At 44.2% G+C, this 16,330-nt stretch overlaps 1 protein-coding gene across 2 annotated transcripts in view; it reads right to left on the bottom strand.

Annotated features, from left to right (window-relative positions):
- Positions 1-2,756: 2,756 nt before the first annotated feature.
- The window catches only part of LOC119652918, a 28,356-nt gene continuing 14,782 nt past the window's right edge, over positions 2,757-16,330 (bottom strand). The window contains exons 4-5 of one of the 2 annotated variants that reach the window (XM_038057304.1): positions 12,895-13,378; positions 2,757-4,452 (exon numbers count right to left, since the gene is read on the bottom strand). In XM_038057304.1, the coding sequence (XP_037913232.1) occupies positions 4,259-4,452; positions 12,895-13,378 (678 nt within the window). In that variant the 3' untranslated portion in view covers positions 2,757-4,258. The remainder of the gene's footprint in view (positions 4,453-12,894; positions 13,379-16,330) is intronic. The other variant, XM_038057305.1, reaches the window with a different exon arrangement.

The following is a 16,330-nucleotide window of genomic DNA, read 5'->3' as shown; positions in this document are numbered from 1 at the left end:
AGTACGATCCTCTTTAAGTCCATCTAACTACTGGCCTATCAGTAAGATTAAAGTAGACCCGGAGTTCCCGTCTGCATACCGACTGCTGTATATGCTTGAGACGGCCGGAAAAGTGCTCGAGAAGCTCATCAGGAGTAGATTCGCTGAAGCAATCCGCGCTGCCGGGGACTTATCCGAAAGGCAGTTCGGGTTCAGAACAGGGAGATCTACAGTGAATGCTGTTATGGAGGTCGTAGATGCAGTTCATCGAGCCGAGGCATACAGCCGCCGATCTCGACAGATAGTGCTCCTCATAACGCTTGATGTCAGAAATGCCTTCAATTCCGTAAGATGGACAGATATACAAGACACACTAGGAACCTCATTTCACGTGCCAAGCTATCTCTTGCGGATATTGAGGGATTATCTGAAAGATCGCTCCCTGCTCTAAGAGACGCTAGAGGGCGAAAGGAGAGTGAAAATCACGTCGGGAGTAGCACAGGGATCCATCCTAGGGCCGGACCTCTGGAACGCTTCCTACGATAGTCTACTGAGACTCGATATGCCCGAAGAGTCGCGCTTGGTCGGTTATACAGACGACGTTGCGGCACTTGTTGCCGTACGCACTGTTGAACAGGCGCAAAGCAGATTTGGCATATTGATGCGACGGGTAAGCGGATGGATGACTTGTCACGGTTTCAGTCCTGCGCTAGAAAAAAAACGGAAGTAGTCATCTTGGTCAGAAGGAGAATCCCGACCCTGCGTCAAAACCAGCGATTAAATACCTTGGTTCAATGCTAGACTCGAAGATGTGCTTCTGCGAGCAAATCAAAGCAGCAGCGGACAGAGCTGCAGCTGGAGTCGCGGCCTTGAGTCGGATAATGGCGAATGTCGGGGGCCCTATATCAACTAGGAGACGTCTCCTTATAGGAGCAACGCAGTCCGTTCTGCTCTATGGTGCGGAGGTATGGGCTGCTGCCCTTGACAAAGAGGTGCATCGCAAACGCCTTGCTCTAGTGCAGAGGTGGGGAGCTTTGCGAGTGGCGTCTGCTTATCGCACTGTCTCCGAACTGGCCGTGATGGTGATCACCGTTGCCCGCCTTGCCAAGGAGCGTATAGCTACCTACCGTCGTAAATGCGAGAACTTAAGAGAAGTGGTTGCCCGTGAAGAACGTCAACGCACCCTTACCGAGTGGCAACTTTCTTGGCAAAATGAGCCAAGAGGCAGATGGACTGTGTGGCTCATCGACAAATTAGATCCGTGGTTGAACAGAACGCACGGTAAGATTGATTACTTCCTTGCCCAACTTCTAAGTGGGCATGGAGGTTTTCAGTCTAACCTGCACAGGATCGGGAAAGCGCGATCTCCTGATTGTGTGTTCTGCAATGGAGTGGCGGACGACGCTGAACACACTTTTTTCTCTTGCGAACGGTGGGACGGTTTTTGTCAGCAGCTTTATGCAGACACAGTGTAGCTCTCTCCAGACAACATTGTCAGAGAGATGCTGAAGAGCGCTGGCAGCTGGAATCGTATTGCGCATTATGTTCGGGCTCTTATTACGAAGAAGATTGAACTCGATCGGCCGAGGGACCGGACGGTAATGGGTTCCCTGAACTAACAACTCCCTTCCTCCCCTCCCCTCCCGTTGCTGAAAGGAATTCCCTGACTTGAAGCTTCCCAGAGCCGGGAGAGCGGGAGGGCTAGCCCGAAGTAATGTGTCAAACGGTTCCAGGCTATTTTTCTGATGACAGGGAGGTGTTTAGTTGGTAGTGCGACAGCGTGCTGTTGCAGGAGTCAAACACTCTGTGCGTAAACGCATTTACCTACCCTACTCCCGAAAAAAAAACCACTGGCCTATGCTGATCATATCGACCTCATGAGAAGGACGACCCGAACTTTCTTCGTCCAGATTGAGCAGGCGGTGCGAGGTCTTGGGATGCACATCAATGAAGGCAAGACAAAATATATGGTGGCAACGTTAGCACCAAAAATCAACCAACCAACATCAAACCGCACTGATCAAACGGAAATCATAAAGATAGGAGACTACATCTTTGAGACCGTTGATAATTTCTCCTATCTAGGGTCGAAAATCACAACCGATAACAGTTATTACGATGAAATCCGCGCACGGTTGTTGGCAGCCTACATAACGATGAAATTTATGAGCGATACTATGACTGTCTGGTTGAGGATAAAATCCGGCTCAACAGGATGCGAAAGCGAGTCACCTAATTCGTATGGATGAGGATGATCCAGCCCGAAAAGTCTATAAGGACAACATCTATGGTAGAAAAAGAAGACAAGGCAGACCCTGCCTGAGATGGAACGATGGCGTAGGACAGGACGTCAAGCGGCTTTTAGGTATATCGAATTGGTGGACCTCGGCGCAAAACCGGATGTCTGAAGTTCTTTATTAAGGCAGGCCTAGACCGGATATCGGTTCCTCTAATTGATCCTAACAGCAATCTCTTGCCGTATGTTGTCTTTCCGCATCTTGTTCGTTGAGGATGCTAGGAGTTCTGAGTCCGCATCCACTTAATGACGAATCGGACCACTTCACCAGTCAGTAGCTGATGAAGGGAACAAGTGGTTCCCGAAATATTGGTTTTTGCAAGCCTAATAAATTAACACTAGGGAATAGGAAAAACCAGTTTTTATTATTTCAAATAATTTAATCGCTAGAAACACCGCATAATTAGACTCTGATCTCAAGCGTTTGTCGTAATCCGTCATAGAACCGACTACAAACTCTTTATTTACTAAACTCATACGGATTTCGTCGTGTTCCTTGTTGACCTTTCTCAGGTGTACTCCAAAATATGTGAAACTGTCCGTTCTTTCGACGTTGTATGACTTCATTGTTATGCTTTATCATATTGGCGCTAATTTTCTTGTTTGGGCCACAAATTTTGTTTTGGTCTCGTTGACCCTTAGTCTTACTTTTTCGAATGCGATGCTGCGGGACTATATTAAAGACACTGGGAGCGAAACCATCTCCCTGCTTCAAACAGAAGTTTATGGTAAAACTCTGTGCCAACCCTCCTTAGATCTTAGTCCAAGATTCTGTGTTGTCCCTGGCCACTTGAGTTGTTATTAGACGCAGTGCTTAGGTCGGGATTTTCGCTATAGCTTCGGTGTTATGGAGCGAAGTTAAAGATGATACCAAGCCATGCAGCTAGGGCAAAGTGAACGTATCGCTGCCCTCGAACTTCTCGAAAAGAGTCGACTTTAAGAACGCGTCTTCCTGGAGATATTATCGACGATGGCTTCAACTGCCAGCTTTACAAGGCTTCAAACCAATCAATTGATTTTTATTTTGCATTTCTGTGTTTCAATTTAAATTTAGAAAAACAAATTGTTGAAATTATTTCAAAGCAAAACCTTTATTATCCTGAATTTGTCTCCAATCGATAACGTGTAACTTAATTTTAAGGAGGAGGACTCTTTAATTAGTGAATGTCTTACTTATGTTACATAACTAAACGATATGGAGAAATACAGATAAGCACGTAGCCCTTATGAGCCTACTGCCATCCAAAGATCATGTGAAAACTTTTTAATGAAAGAAGATGAATCTTAATGATAATCACGATACACTAGCATTAAGTGAAAACTCTTTGTATAATTAGTTTTACATAAATTCGATTAAAGTAGGTATTTAATATTCTAAACGTAATATTTTAACCGTAACACCCTAAAACATCAACGTAAATTGATGGGGATGAATCGTTCTATGTACAATAAATTTTACTAGATAAATCTGATTCGTATACAATTAGAGAAAAGGAAAAAGGAAAAAAAACTCCATTCTGCGCAACGAACAATTGTTAATCAAAAAATTCCCATTTTATGATTATTTCGGTATCAATCGGTATATGCATTACGAATTGAAAGTGAAATGACCTCAGTCCATTCTGGTTGTTCATTTATTTTACGGTTTTAATGGTTTATCTATGAATTCCCCAGTTTCGTTTCGCTGGGATAGAAATAGAAAGGTGAGTGAACCAGCAACCAGGACCTCTATACACTAAATCCAAACTGAACCTATCGAAACTTAACTTATCCTGCAACTCCCGCCCTCCCAGTTTTCAATATTCCACGCTCAATTTGTAATGCGTGCCTAGTACGTGAATTTTACGTTGGTCTAGTAGTTATTTCTAATAAATATGAGCACTCTAAAAGACCGATGGCATACGGTTAGATACAGACTGTCCTCCCGGAATTGAAACACACATTATTCTGTGGAAGAAAGAGCTGCGGTTATCTCCTATGAATTTAGCCATCAGAGGCGGAATCGTTCTCTCTAATTTGTAGAGAGATTTTCTCGAAAAACACTACTGATGTCTCCAGAGCATCATTGTAGCGATTGCTTTCATATGTCTCCATAGCAAAGGCTACACTATCCATTCCGTTGAAATCGCAGATGCGTGGGTCCGCCAGGTGAACTAACAGCAACAAAACCATAATTTCTGAAATATTGGAAAAAAGGATATATATTAGCGTTGATAAAAATAGTGTGACTAAGCGTGTTGAAACTACAAACTAATCAATATATTGAGCAGTTAAGTTAATGGAGCAGCGTTTATGCCACTCACCTTGGGACGTGATTCAATGTCTAGACATCGAAATGTTCAGTCGCTACTGGATCAGATGTAGTGGCTATTTTCCTGGCAGCCTCCAGAATGCCGTTTCTACTGACCCTTAGAAGGACGATATGAAAATCTTTGTAGAGATTTTAAAGGGACACTGTTCCTCAAGCCAATACATTACCCCTAGGTAGTCGAGATTCGTCGCGGGACTCGGAACGGAATTTGAAAAGTCCCCGGACTGACATAAAACACGATCATGGAAGACAGTAAACTACAACAGACTTTATTTAATTGGGGCAACGTATGCCAAAATATCAGGGCTCTGATACGTGGCATTAAGTTGTCCTATATTAGGGCGCTGGAGGTGAAAAACGCCCAAGCGTCATGTGGCGAAGTCACGCAGGAGACACCTCCTCAAAATAAGGTAGGTGAGAACGCATGCAAACGGAGTAGGGATGAAATAAGTGAATCTCTCTCCGAGATCATCTCTGAGATCAAGAAGAAACAAGTCGGGAAACCGGAAGCTGGACGGTTCAGGTACGAAAGGTTTTGTGTATTTCTTAGTACGTAGCACGTAATATATCCATATATTATGTGAGAGTATCCACTTTCGGGTGATATTGGCATTCGTAGTCTTCAATTTTTAAAGAAGCAACAAATTCGAGGTATTATAACTTTGTTAGTAATAGTGCGATTTCCACCAAACTTGGTAAGATCATGCTCTATATTATAGCCTATATCACTGCATTTCATTTCATTTCAAATTTCATGGTACTAGGATGAACTTAAGGGGGGTTTCTAACCAATTACAAAAAATTGTAGTAATATACTATTGTTAACTTTATTTAAACAGATATCGGCATGGAAGATATTTCGGAGCCCAGGCACCATATAGTGGCAACCTCCTGATTTTTTTCAGATTTTTCGGTTTGGTAGTTTCCGAGAATGGCCTCCTTAAAGAAGTGATCACTTTCAACCCCCCGCGCACCCCACCCTTCCAACTAATGTCAAGACTAAGATCGGCTTTGAAAAGTACTAATCGAGACCTTTAATTTGATACCCCACATGACTATATTTGATGAAAAAAAATTGTACACCCCCCTTTTGCATGTATGGGGACCCCCTCTTAAATTCGACGTAAAAGGATGTAATTCACTGTATGGGTGAGCGTTCACAGTCCCCACTTTTCTACCAAATTTGGTGTCAATCGCTATAACCCTCTTCGAGAAAAATGCGTGCGACGGACAGACAGACAGTAAACCGATTTTAATAAGGTTTTGTGTTTACACAAAACCTTAAAAAGGCCTTTTCGCCGAAGAATGCTGCGCCGGAGAAAGTTTCGGGTCGTTCTTCGATTACGACCCGAACCGAAGAATAGACAAAGGTGGGCGGCAAAAATTCGTCCGGAAATAATCATTATTTCCAAGAAAGTAGATGTCCTACGATATCTTTAGGATAATCAAAGCCGATCCGGAATTGACAAACTTCGGCGGCAGTGAGTCGTATCAGGCGTACGCAAAAGGTGGATCTGATGCAGACAGTGGATACTTTTTGCGGTCAAATGGAAAAGGTGCTAGGTGAGCAAGCAGACGTGAAAGCTCGAAAGCAACAGATAGTAATCGAGTGCAAAGACCTAGACGAGGTCACATCATGAGAGGATATATGTGCTGGGCTAAGTAAACAATTCAACCTTAGCGAAAAAGAAGAAAGTGCCACCAAAATGATAAATAAGGCATATGGAGGTACACAGACCGCTATTATTAACTTGCCGATGGAATCAGGGATTAAACTGATTACTGCGGGCAAGGTAAGATTAGGTTGCGTCGTATGTCGCCTTAGGGAGCAAGTATCTCGTTAAGAGATGCTTCAGATGCCTCGATTTCGGTCACTTTGCAGTAGCATGTACTAGTGAGCATGATAGGTCGAGAAGGTGCAGGAAGTGCGAAGAAGAGGACCCCCTTATCAAAGACTGCACGGGAGATCCACGATGCATGTTATGCAAAGGGAAAATTAAGTGAACGACCGGTACATTGCAGGTGGTGGCAGGTGCCCGGCATATAGGAGGGAGCTCTCAACCATTGCAAGGCAGCTCAAGACTTGCTTTCGCAAACGATTCGAGAGTCGAATGTGAACGTGGCGGTAATATGTGAATCTTACCAAAATTACATTGGTGCCCCGTGGATGAAAGAGTTGTCGGGAAACGCGGCGATATAGTTATGTGGACAGCAAGCCATCCAAGAAACAATGGTATACCTAGGAGCCGGCTTTGTAAGGGCAAAAATCAACGGCGTCCTTATCTACAACTGTTATGCTCCTCCGAGTGCAACATTAGCGCAACATGTGGGGATGCTAGACAACTTAGTGTTGGATGCTAGGAACCACAGCCCCAAAATCATTGCCGAGGTTTTCACCGCATGGACCTTAGAATGGGGAAGTCGAGTAACAAACACCAGGAGCCAAATATTGCTTAAAACCTTCGCGTAGCTGGACAACATTGGATGCGTGCCCACATTCCGAGGCAGAATGCTAGGCTCAAGCGTCGATCTAACCTACCTCAACACCACATTGGCAAGTGAGTGAGTGAGTGAACACTACAACCACAGTGACCACCAGGTCATCTTTCTCGACATCACGAACGGAGGGGAGGGAGGGGACAGTCGAGTGAGCAACAGAAGCGGAAACACCAGGATAGCTGGGTGGTCCATTGGAGCTTTCGAATTAGGATTTCCAATCAGGGTTGCTCCAAGTCCAAATTTTTCTTCCGAATAGAGGATGGCACATTATCTTCTAGCTACACTGCTGATTCGCTTTTGCGCAATGCGTCGTGCAGAATCCTGTTGGAAGACCCAATTGATGCCGGCAAACAGAGTATCGCTCAAGGGCTTTACAACCAGTAGACAGTACCCGATATCTTCACTCCTTTCTCGCAAATGGCGCAGACACCATACCATGATATCCCCCACCCAATCATCATACACGGGGGATGATGACCGCACTGGATCTTTTTCGGTTTGTCACATGCTTCGGCAGACGATGGAGTATAAACCCTATCGTATTGTATCGGAGATTTAATTTGTGTTCTATCGCACAAACTTTTCCGTCTGTGAACAAGATTTTTTTTTGTAACCGCTCTTACCGTACAAACGTAATAATTTTACCGTACATTCGACTCGCACGGCCTAGAAACGCGCCGTAAGAAACTGTCTAGAGCGCGGTTTATACGCTCGTTTATATCGATCATCTCGAGAGAGTTCTCAGTGCGATAATCATTTCTTTAGCCATCGTTTTCTGTCAACGCGGTGGGTTCTGACTGATGCACGAACGTATAGCTTCCACCACTCTATTACTACGAGCATAATGGGGCCCCCCAATTTTTGGTCGGCCAACATCTCCAGTCTCTCTATGTAACTCAAGAACAGCTTAGTAGCACATAAATCTGATTCGCAATCTTCCTTGCTTTGTGAAGGCTAGCAATAGTCCCACGCACATGATAACAATGCGGCAATGTAGAGTCATACCCAGAGATCGAGAGGGGAAGATCCACGGCGGATCGAGGAGGGGAGATCCACAGCGGATCAATGGGGGAAGATCCACGGCGGATTGAGGGGAGATCTGCGATGGATTAAGGAGAGAAGATATACGACGGATCGGGGAGAAAATATCAACGGCAGATGGGGGGGGGGGGGGGGACCATGACGAATCCAACAGAAAATTTACGATGGATTGAGGAGAGAAGGTCCACGACAGATCGGGGAGAAAAGACCCACAACGGATCCAGGAGAAAATTTCTACACCGGATCGATAAGATCCACGATGGATCGAAGAGGGAACACTCACAATGGTTCGAAGAGAGAAAATCCATGACAAACTGAGGAGAAAAACCCACGGCGGGTCGAGGAGAAAAGATGCATGACGGATGCACCAGGGCAGATCTACGATGGAGCAGGGGAGGTCCAGGGCGGATCGAGCAGGGCGGATCGAGCAGGGAGGATCCATGACGGATTGAAGAGAAAAGATCCATGACGATTCGAGGAGGAAACAGCCATGATGGATTAGGGAGAAAAAAATCCAACACCGATCGAAAGGGGAAGATCCACATTGGATCGAAGGGAGACGATCCACGGTGGATTTAGGGGAGAAAATTTACGACTGATCGAAGGGGGGGGATCCACAATTGATCGATGGGAACGATTCATGGCGAATCGATTTCAGGAGATTCAGGAGAAAATCCATGATGAATTAAGGAGAAAGTCCATGACGAATCGAGGAGGAAATCCATGATGAATCGAGGAGAAAATCCACGGAGGATCCGGGAGAAAAGGCCCACGACGGCCCCCGGTGAACATTTCAACACATTGAGGAAAAGCTCACAACGGATCAGAGAGGGAGAATTCACGATGGGTCGAAAAAGGAAGATCCATGACGAATTGTGAGAAAAATCCACGGCAGATTGAAGAGGATCCACGACAAATCGAAGAGGAAAGGTTCACGGCAGATTAAGGAAAAAATCCACGACCGATCGCAGGAGGAGAGATCCACGGCGGGCCGAGGAGAGAAGATCAATGTATCGAAAAGAAAGGATCCACGATGGATCGAAAAGAGAAATTCCACGACAGATCGAAGAGAAAAGATCAACGATCAAACGAGGCGAAAAGATCCACGACGGATCGAGGGAAGACTTATGATGTATGGATAGAAAAGACCTATGACGAATCGAGCAGGGGACGACCCAGGACGGACCGGATCCATGACGGACGGACGGATGACTGATCGCGCACTCATCCAATACTCTTTCTGTCTCAGATGTCGGAGAGGTGCGACCTAAACGGTCAATTTGCTCACCCCTACTTTGGCATCTTTAGACCATACTAGCTAAACTCGGCAGACCTTGTTCTGCCACATATTTGCAAAACCTGCGAACTTTCTTTAGGTACTGGAAGAAATGAAACAAACTGATGATACACTTGTCGTTTCATGTAAATGTGGATTACCGCATTTCACAATATTGGTCGCTCCAACCGATTCCATTTGAAAGCCTGCATTGTCTTTCCGAATATGCTGTAAAAAGCCTCCAGCAATATGAGTTAGAAATGGTTTGGGCGGCTTAACAGTGGTGGTAAATTGACCTTGCCAGTGGAACAACACATATCAGGCATTTCCTACTAAAATTTCAAACCGCGACAATATGTGCACAATATTTTCCATTGCCATTCGATCATTGAGGACATTTCAATGCATTTGATAGTCATAGTCTTCGTTGTAATTAAATACTGCTTTATTGGGATCGGTCTTCAATCTTGATCACGTTGTGTTCGTCCTTCGGCAGTTACAGCACTTTTGAAAGTAGACACTTCTGCTCGAAGATTTGTAATTCATACACCATGTTGTTGAGATGTGCGGACACCTCTTAAAGTGAAAACTCAAACCTGCAGGTTGTTAGCTAAATCATGCATCTTGCTTTTCTCATGTTTCAGCAGCTTATGAATGACAGGCTCTGATTCGTTGTTTTCAGTGGCGAGTGTTGTTCTTCAGATATTTCAACAGCTCTACTGGCTGACAGTTGCCGTGCATGTTTCATTTATCTTCCCATGTTCGATTGAAGAGGATGAAAACTTTATGGTGGAGGTCTCTCCTTTTCGAACCCGATGAAAACTCGTGGCGGTTTAAAAATCTCAGCGGTCACCAATCCCTCCTAGAAAGTTAAGACGACGCTAATGGGGAATATTTTCATATCATCATAGTGAAATTTGATTTCTCCCATCGGAAAGAGAGAAAGGATAAATCCTTCTTTTCTACCCTCGCTAAAAGCCCAGATTGATCACTTCTTAAAAAGTTACGGTGCTTGAAGAGGGACTATTTTCGAAACATTAATAAGCTTATTGGTAGAGCAGTCATCGCCGCGATATGCAAGGGGATATGCAGAACGAGCTGTTTTTTCTCCATCCAGGCCTTCCGCATCCACGCAGATGAAGGGTTTGGGCAGAGGAAGCGAGGTGCCCCCCTCCGTACCCTCAGTTGTACATAGCGACGATAATTGCCGTACCAATAAGCTTATTAATGTTTCGGAAATAACCTCTTTTCGACGTGCCATTGCCTTTCAATGGGTGATGACCAACATAATTCTTAGGCGATGGTGAAAGAGGGGACCTTATGCTTCCTTCTGCGCACCCGCTTTATCTCCTCCTTCTCCGGGGGTGGCGCAGACAAACCAAATTTTACCATGATGATAACAGAAAACAGCCCATTTGGAACGCTATTACTTTTTAAGGAGAGGTGACCACCACAATTTTCCAACGGGCTTCAAGAGAGAAGATCTCCCGCTTCCGCTTTCGTTTCGACATGAATATAGCTGCAACTAGGGGAGCACAATTTTTTAGCGGGGTTAGATATGGGGAACTGCCTCTTCCTCTTGCATACCCCCTTCATCTTCTACTTAACGCGGTAGAGTTGAAAATTAAAACATTACTATGGCGACATAAGAGAAACTCATTTTAAAGAGCCATAATCGCCACGAGCTTCCATCGGAATTGAAGGGGGACCGCCCGTCTCCCCTGCGTAAACTCCTCACCCCCACAAGGACAACCTTTACCCCAATTTCCATAGTAATCGTATGAACGATGTAGAAGGTGATCTATCGCAACACCATCCAGTGGCGAGCTACAAGACAATAATTGTTTTTTATATTTTCTCTTTAACTATTCCCTCGCTTCACGAATTTTTCGCGAATTCTCCAACAAATTATGGAGAGAGAGAAAAGGGAGGTTCCTCTATTCAATCCCGCTGAAAACTCTTTGCGGCCATTTCCACTTTAAAAAATTATGGCGCTTCAAAGTGGGGACTTTTTGATATTATTACGGAAAAGTTTGAATTTTCAATCTCAATCCTGGAAGGTGTGAGAAGGGCTCCCCCATCCCTAACTCCGTTAAAAATTCCAGTGGTCACTCCTCTCTTAAAAATTTACCGCACTTCAAAGTGAAGCTATTTTGATATTATAATGGGAGGAAGGGCTTAATTTTGAATTTTACTACGAGTTCAGGAACCTCCCGGAGGATAGAGAGGGGAAATTTTCAGGGGTGGGATTGAAACTTAAGTCCTCCTATTACAATGTCAAAACAGCTCCATTTTGAGGCGCGGTATATTTTTAAGAGTGGGACGACTGCTGGAGATGTTCAACTGCGTTAGGGATGCGGGAGCGCTGAGATTGAAAAGTCAAACTTTGCCATTTGAATGTCAAAAAGCCGTTTTTTGAAGCGCCCTAGCCTTATATAGGAGGAAGATGAGCTTCACGAGTCTTCAACTGGGTTGGAGGTAAAGAGCATGCTCCCTTTCTCCCTCCATTTCAATCTCTACTATTTAGTACTTCGTGCAGATAGGACCAGATGTCATGAGAAAAAGCGGAAATGGGGTGCCTTAAGGAGCTTAGACTAAATTTTCATTTCTACGAAAAATGCTTGGCAAATTGACTTAACTTTGAAAACAAAGGATCTTTATGATATGAAAGTGTTCCAATCGTGGCAGAGCTGTCTCCATTGTTGCAATATGTTTGACGCAATGAAATTTGTTCACAATAACTTTTTACTACTCGGCATGTGTACATTCACTCTAGCTTGCGAAAGTACTGTTTTATTTCCTCTTTATTCGCGATGCTTCGGTCTATGCTCCTCCTTGAATGAATCCTGCCCGGCTCAGTGACTGTCCTCCAGTTGGACAATCCCAAAAGCAATCCGCTGTCCATATCAATTGTGTCCTTTAATTTTTTACATAGTGTCCTTCTAAGTAGTTTTCCTTGGGCTCTTCTCCTTAATGTATAGCTGGAAATCCATTAAACGTGCCCAACGTTGTCGTAGCGCCACAGGAGTTAATTGTAAATGTTCTGTCGTATTAATCGTATAACTTAGTATTGCGCTCTATACACCATTCTGAGCCTCTTATTGATATGTCGTTGGAAAACATCTATTTTTTTGGGATTTTTCTAAGAGAATTCACCTTTCCGAAGCATCGCCAATAAAGAGAATAAAACAGTACTTCCGGGTACTTTACTTGAAATAAAAGATACACGATGAAGCCTACTATGAAACGCGTATACATTCTATTTGATAACTACGTCAGCATTCCAAAGTGTCAATAATCTCGAAAATATGCGGCGAAGCAACACGATTAGGGAATGTTTTCCCCTTAAATTCTCTGATCGCTCTGCAAGGAAAGAGACAACTCTAAGGGACATTTACCTCTTACTAAAAAAAACTCCGCCCTCTATCTCAGTTTTCAAAAATATTAACACTCTGGAATGATGAGGTAACTACCAAATAACATGTACCTTACCTGCTTTCTCTGATCGATTGCTCAATGCCAGAAACAACGGTGTTCTGCCACTTTTCTGATTTTTCGCATTCAGTATACTTTGCTTTCGTGCATTCAATTCAGTTGGTTCTCGCGAGGGAAGTATATTCAAAATTTGTCTGAATGTATCGGACAATTTTACCAAATCACTTATACCCTGACCGGGTGATAGCAATTTCTCTTGTTGGTCGATAAATTCCAGAAATGTTTTGCACATCAAGAATTTTTCCTCACTTACACCAACGTGAAGAGCTGTCTCGCCATTGTCGTTGTATACATTGAATATTTTGGAATTGACTTTGCTGAGAAGTAATTTTAGAAGTTTCGAATCGCTGGAATATTTCATCGCCAAATGAAGGATTGTGTTGTTGTCTTTATCTTTCTCGTTCACGTCGGCACCACTCTGGATTAGCTCACTTACTATGGGTAAGGCGCTGTTGTGTTTAACGGCAAGTTGCAGGGGAGTCTGTAAATAATGTAAAAAGCTCTTGTTAGTTATTGGAATTTGAAAATGTTCTTGGCAGATTTTTGCTAATTTGGATTAGGGTGTGGAATTGACCTTCAGATCCCTGGCTAAAGTCACACCCCCATCCTGGACAATCTAAAGCACTTGTTGGCAATGATGGCAGCACTAGAACTACCTTGTAACAGTTTGGCGACCAAACGGACTATCGAGGTTCTTGTCTTGTCCCTGTTGAGTGGATTCTTCGCACGAACGAACAGTTTCCGCCTTCGACACAGTTTCATGGATGGGCTGTATCAAATTAGAAGAGTCTCTGGACCCAGACGTCACTTACAGGCTAATTACGGCGCACTCAACGTCTTAAGTTAATGCGTTGAGACAGAGAGAATTCCAAAGATATAAGCTGGGCATTCTGGGCCCAAGCGAAGTAAGATAGTGGGACTCTGGAGAGTATTCCTTTCTCTTGCGGCAATGTGTTTTTGTACTCTGGACAGCCCAGTGTTAGCAGACGCGAATCCGGTGTTGGATTCTTAATGACAGTTACCGCAAAGCGCACCCTCTGGACTTGGGAGCAGTTTTCTGACAAGATTCAAGTTCAGGTTAAGGAGCATCACAACTGTATTAGTGCTATGCACCTACGGAGATTTCCGATGAGGTGGAGAAGGATGCTCTCTACGATTTTAGGAGAGGCTTTCCAAAGATGACAATGTAGCCCTGATGGGTGACCTGAATGCCAAGATGGGTTCTGACATCTTGCTCGTACATGTGATGGAGAATCATGATTTTGGCGATAATAACGTTAATGGTGGGAGGTAGTGATATTGACCTCGAAAGGGATCACCATCTGATGGTCGCTTACCATCGCTGGCGTGTTGCGTTCACCAGCTTTCGCAGATTTGTAGAGCTGCGACTCCCTAAGTTCAACATTAAGGGTTCGTATGATCCAATTCCCGCTCGACAGTGGGAGAACCATCTCGCTGATCGGAATGGCAGATACCCTGGGTGACCCGTCTGGAAATATCGATGTGCATTGGACCGCCATCAAAAATAGTCTTTTCTCAAGTATTACGCGGATCATCGACCACGTCCGGGAGAGGAGCATCATAAGACCTGGCTGACTGCGGAATCGTAAAAGCGAATCGATGAACGGAAGGAATTGAAGGCTCTATTGACTGCTGTGGGTGACTGCGAGCATTATGCGCTCGAGCTCCGATGAGAAGTAGAACGTAGTGTACGTCGTGTCAAAGAGGAATTTGTTTTTGCGCTGGTCAAAGAAGCATGTGTGTATACCATATTATAAAAGAACTTGCACGTTCTCGCAAACCTTTCGATGGTCCTGTGCAGGAAATGACCGGTCGGCAGGCACCTCATCAGCGATAACGAACAGCTGAATAGGTGGAAGAAACACTTCACGGGGTCTCAACCATATCGCATCCGATGAAGTTCGCCTCTTATGAATGAAATAGTCAGTCACTGTTCCTCCAAACATAATCAGCCGCTGCGTTTGATTGGTCTTCCCATGCTCATCGCTGCATCTGCATTGTCTATAGATCTCCTCCTTCCACTAGTATGGAAATCCTGAGCATCCAGGTCCGCACTGATTTCAAAGGACGAAGGCTCACCATTTACATAAGTCAAACCTTCAGACACTACCTTTACGACTGTCCAACTCTAGTTAGAGTCAGGTTGCGGATAATAAGTAAAAAATTCTCTGGAGACTTCAAAATAGAGATATTTTGATGCAGGATGGTGTTGTAATCTGAGCCGGCTAGATTCAGTTCCCCATACCATGCATACACCAGTCATTATCTTAGGGGTTTGTAACATCAAAACGATTACATCGGCGCTAATTGGGCTTTTCGGACCGTTAATACCTACCCACCCTCCTGCTAAGTGAGAAACTATTGATATCAGTCAGTCAATTACACTAAAAAAAACACATAGACAAGCAATATAGACTTAGATGTGCATTTATCTGTCCGAAAGACAATAAAACTAGGTAGGACTGCCGAAACCGGAAAGAGGGGACTAAAGACGTGAATATGGGTAAAAACAATACAAAATTTACACGAAGAAAGCGAACGCGAAAAAGTAAAGGACCATCACCAAGAACCAAGAACAGACTCTACTCTAACTCCATAGGTGATATAATACCTCCTTCTTAGTAGCCTTGAGAAAACTTCTTGGCAGTTGCGTGCCTTCGACATCCAAGTTGCTCGCTCCACTACAATGATGGGGTGACGCGAGCCTAGCTGTGCTGAGGTTGTAGTTGTAGCGTATATCAAAAGTCAGTCTCTTCGGGACCTTGTTCGGGTAGTATATAATAATAATAATAATCGTTGGCGCAACAATCCATATTGGATCAAGGACTTGAAGTGTGTTAGAGCACTTCATTCAAGACCGTACCGGTAGACTACAGTACACTGTAGGAGGCAATGTGGTCAGCATTGCGCTCGCCCGAGATTATTACCCTGATTTCACTCAGGTACTCATTCACAGCTGAGTCGATTGGTATCCGACGTCAAATCACGATAAAATTCCACTGTCACCAGTGAGATTTGAACCGCGACCTTCCGTACGACAGCCTTGTCCTCTAACCACTCAACTGTCCGGTAGTATATATTGGCTCGATATCAATAGACTACATCGAAAAGACTAGAGGTAGTTTTGCAAAGTGACACGGCTGCGGCGTTCTCGTTCCGTAAAACCCAGAGGACATCATTGAAACTAGGTAGATAGCTTCGGACATAGGTCGACTGCCCTTGCCAGAGCTGATTAGGAGATGACAATTGTAAAACACATTCAGTCTCCAACATTCCTCCAGAAAAATATCTGCCATGGCATGAAAACACACTAATGGAACAGAAATAGTTGCTTAGTCACATTTTATTTTAAAGCCGGAAATGGACAGCAACATAAGGAGATAATCGTTAAGATTCCACCTACCTTGAGTGC

Source organism: Hermetia illucens, chromosome 3 (assembly GCF_905115235.1).
Source record: "Hermetia illucens chromosome 3, iHerIll2.2.curated.20191125, whole genome shotgun sequence".
Lineage (NCBI taxonomy): Eukaryota > Metazoa > Arthropoda > Insecta > Diptera > Stratiomyidae > Hermetia > Hermetia illucens.
Note: the sequence above shows the minus strand (reverse complement) of the source record. Positions and strands in the feature narration are given on the sequence as shown.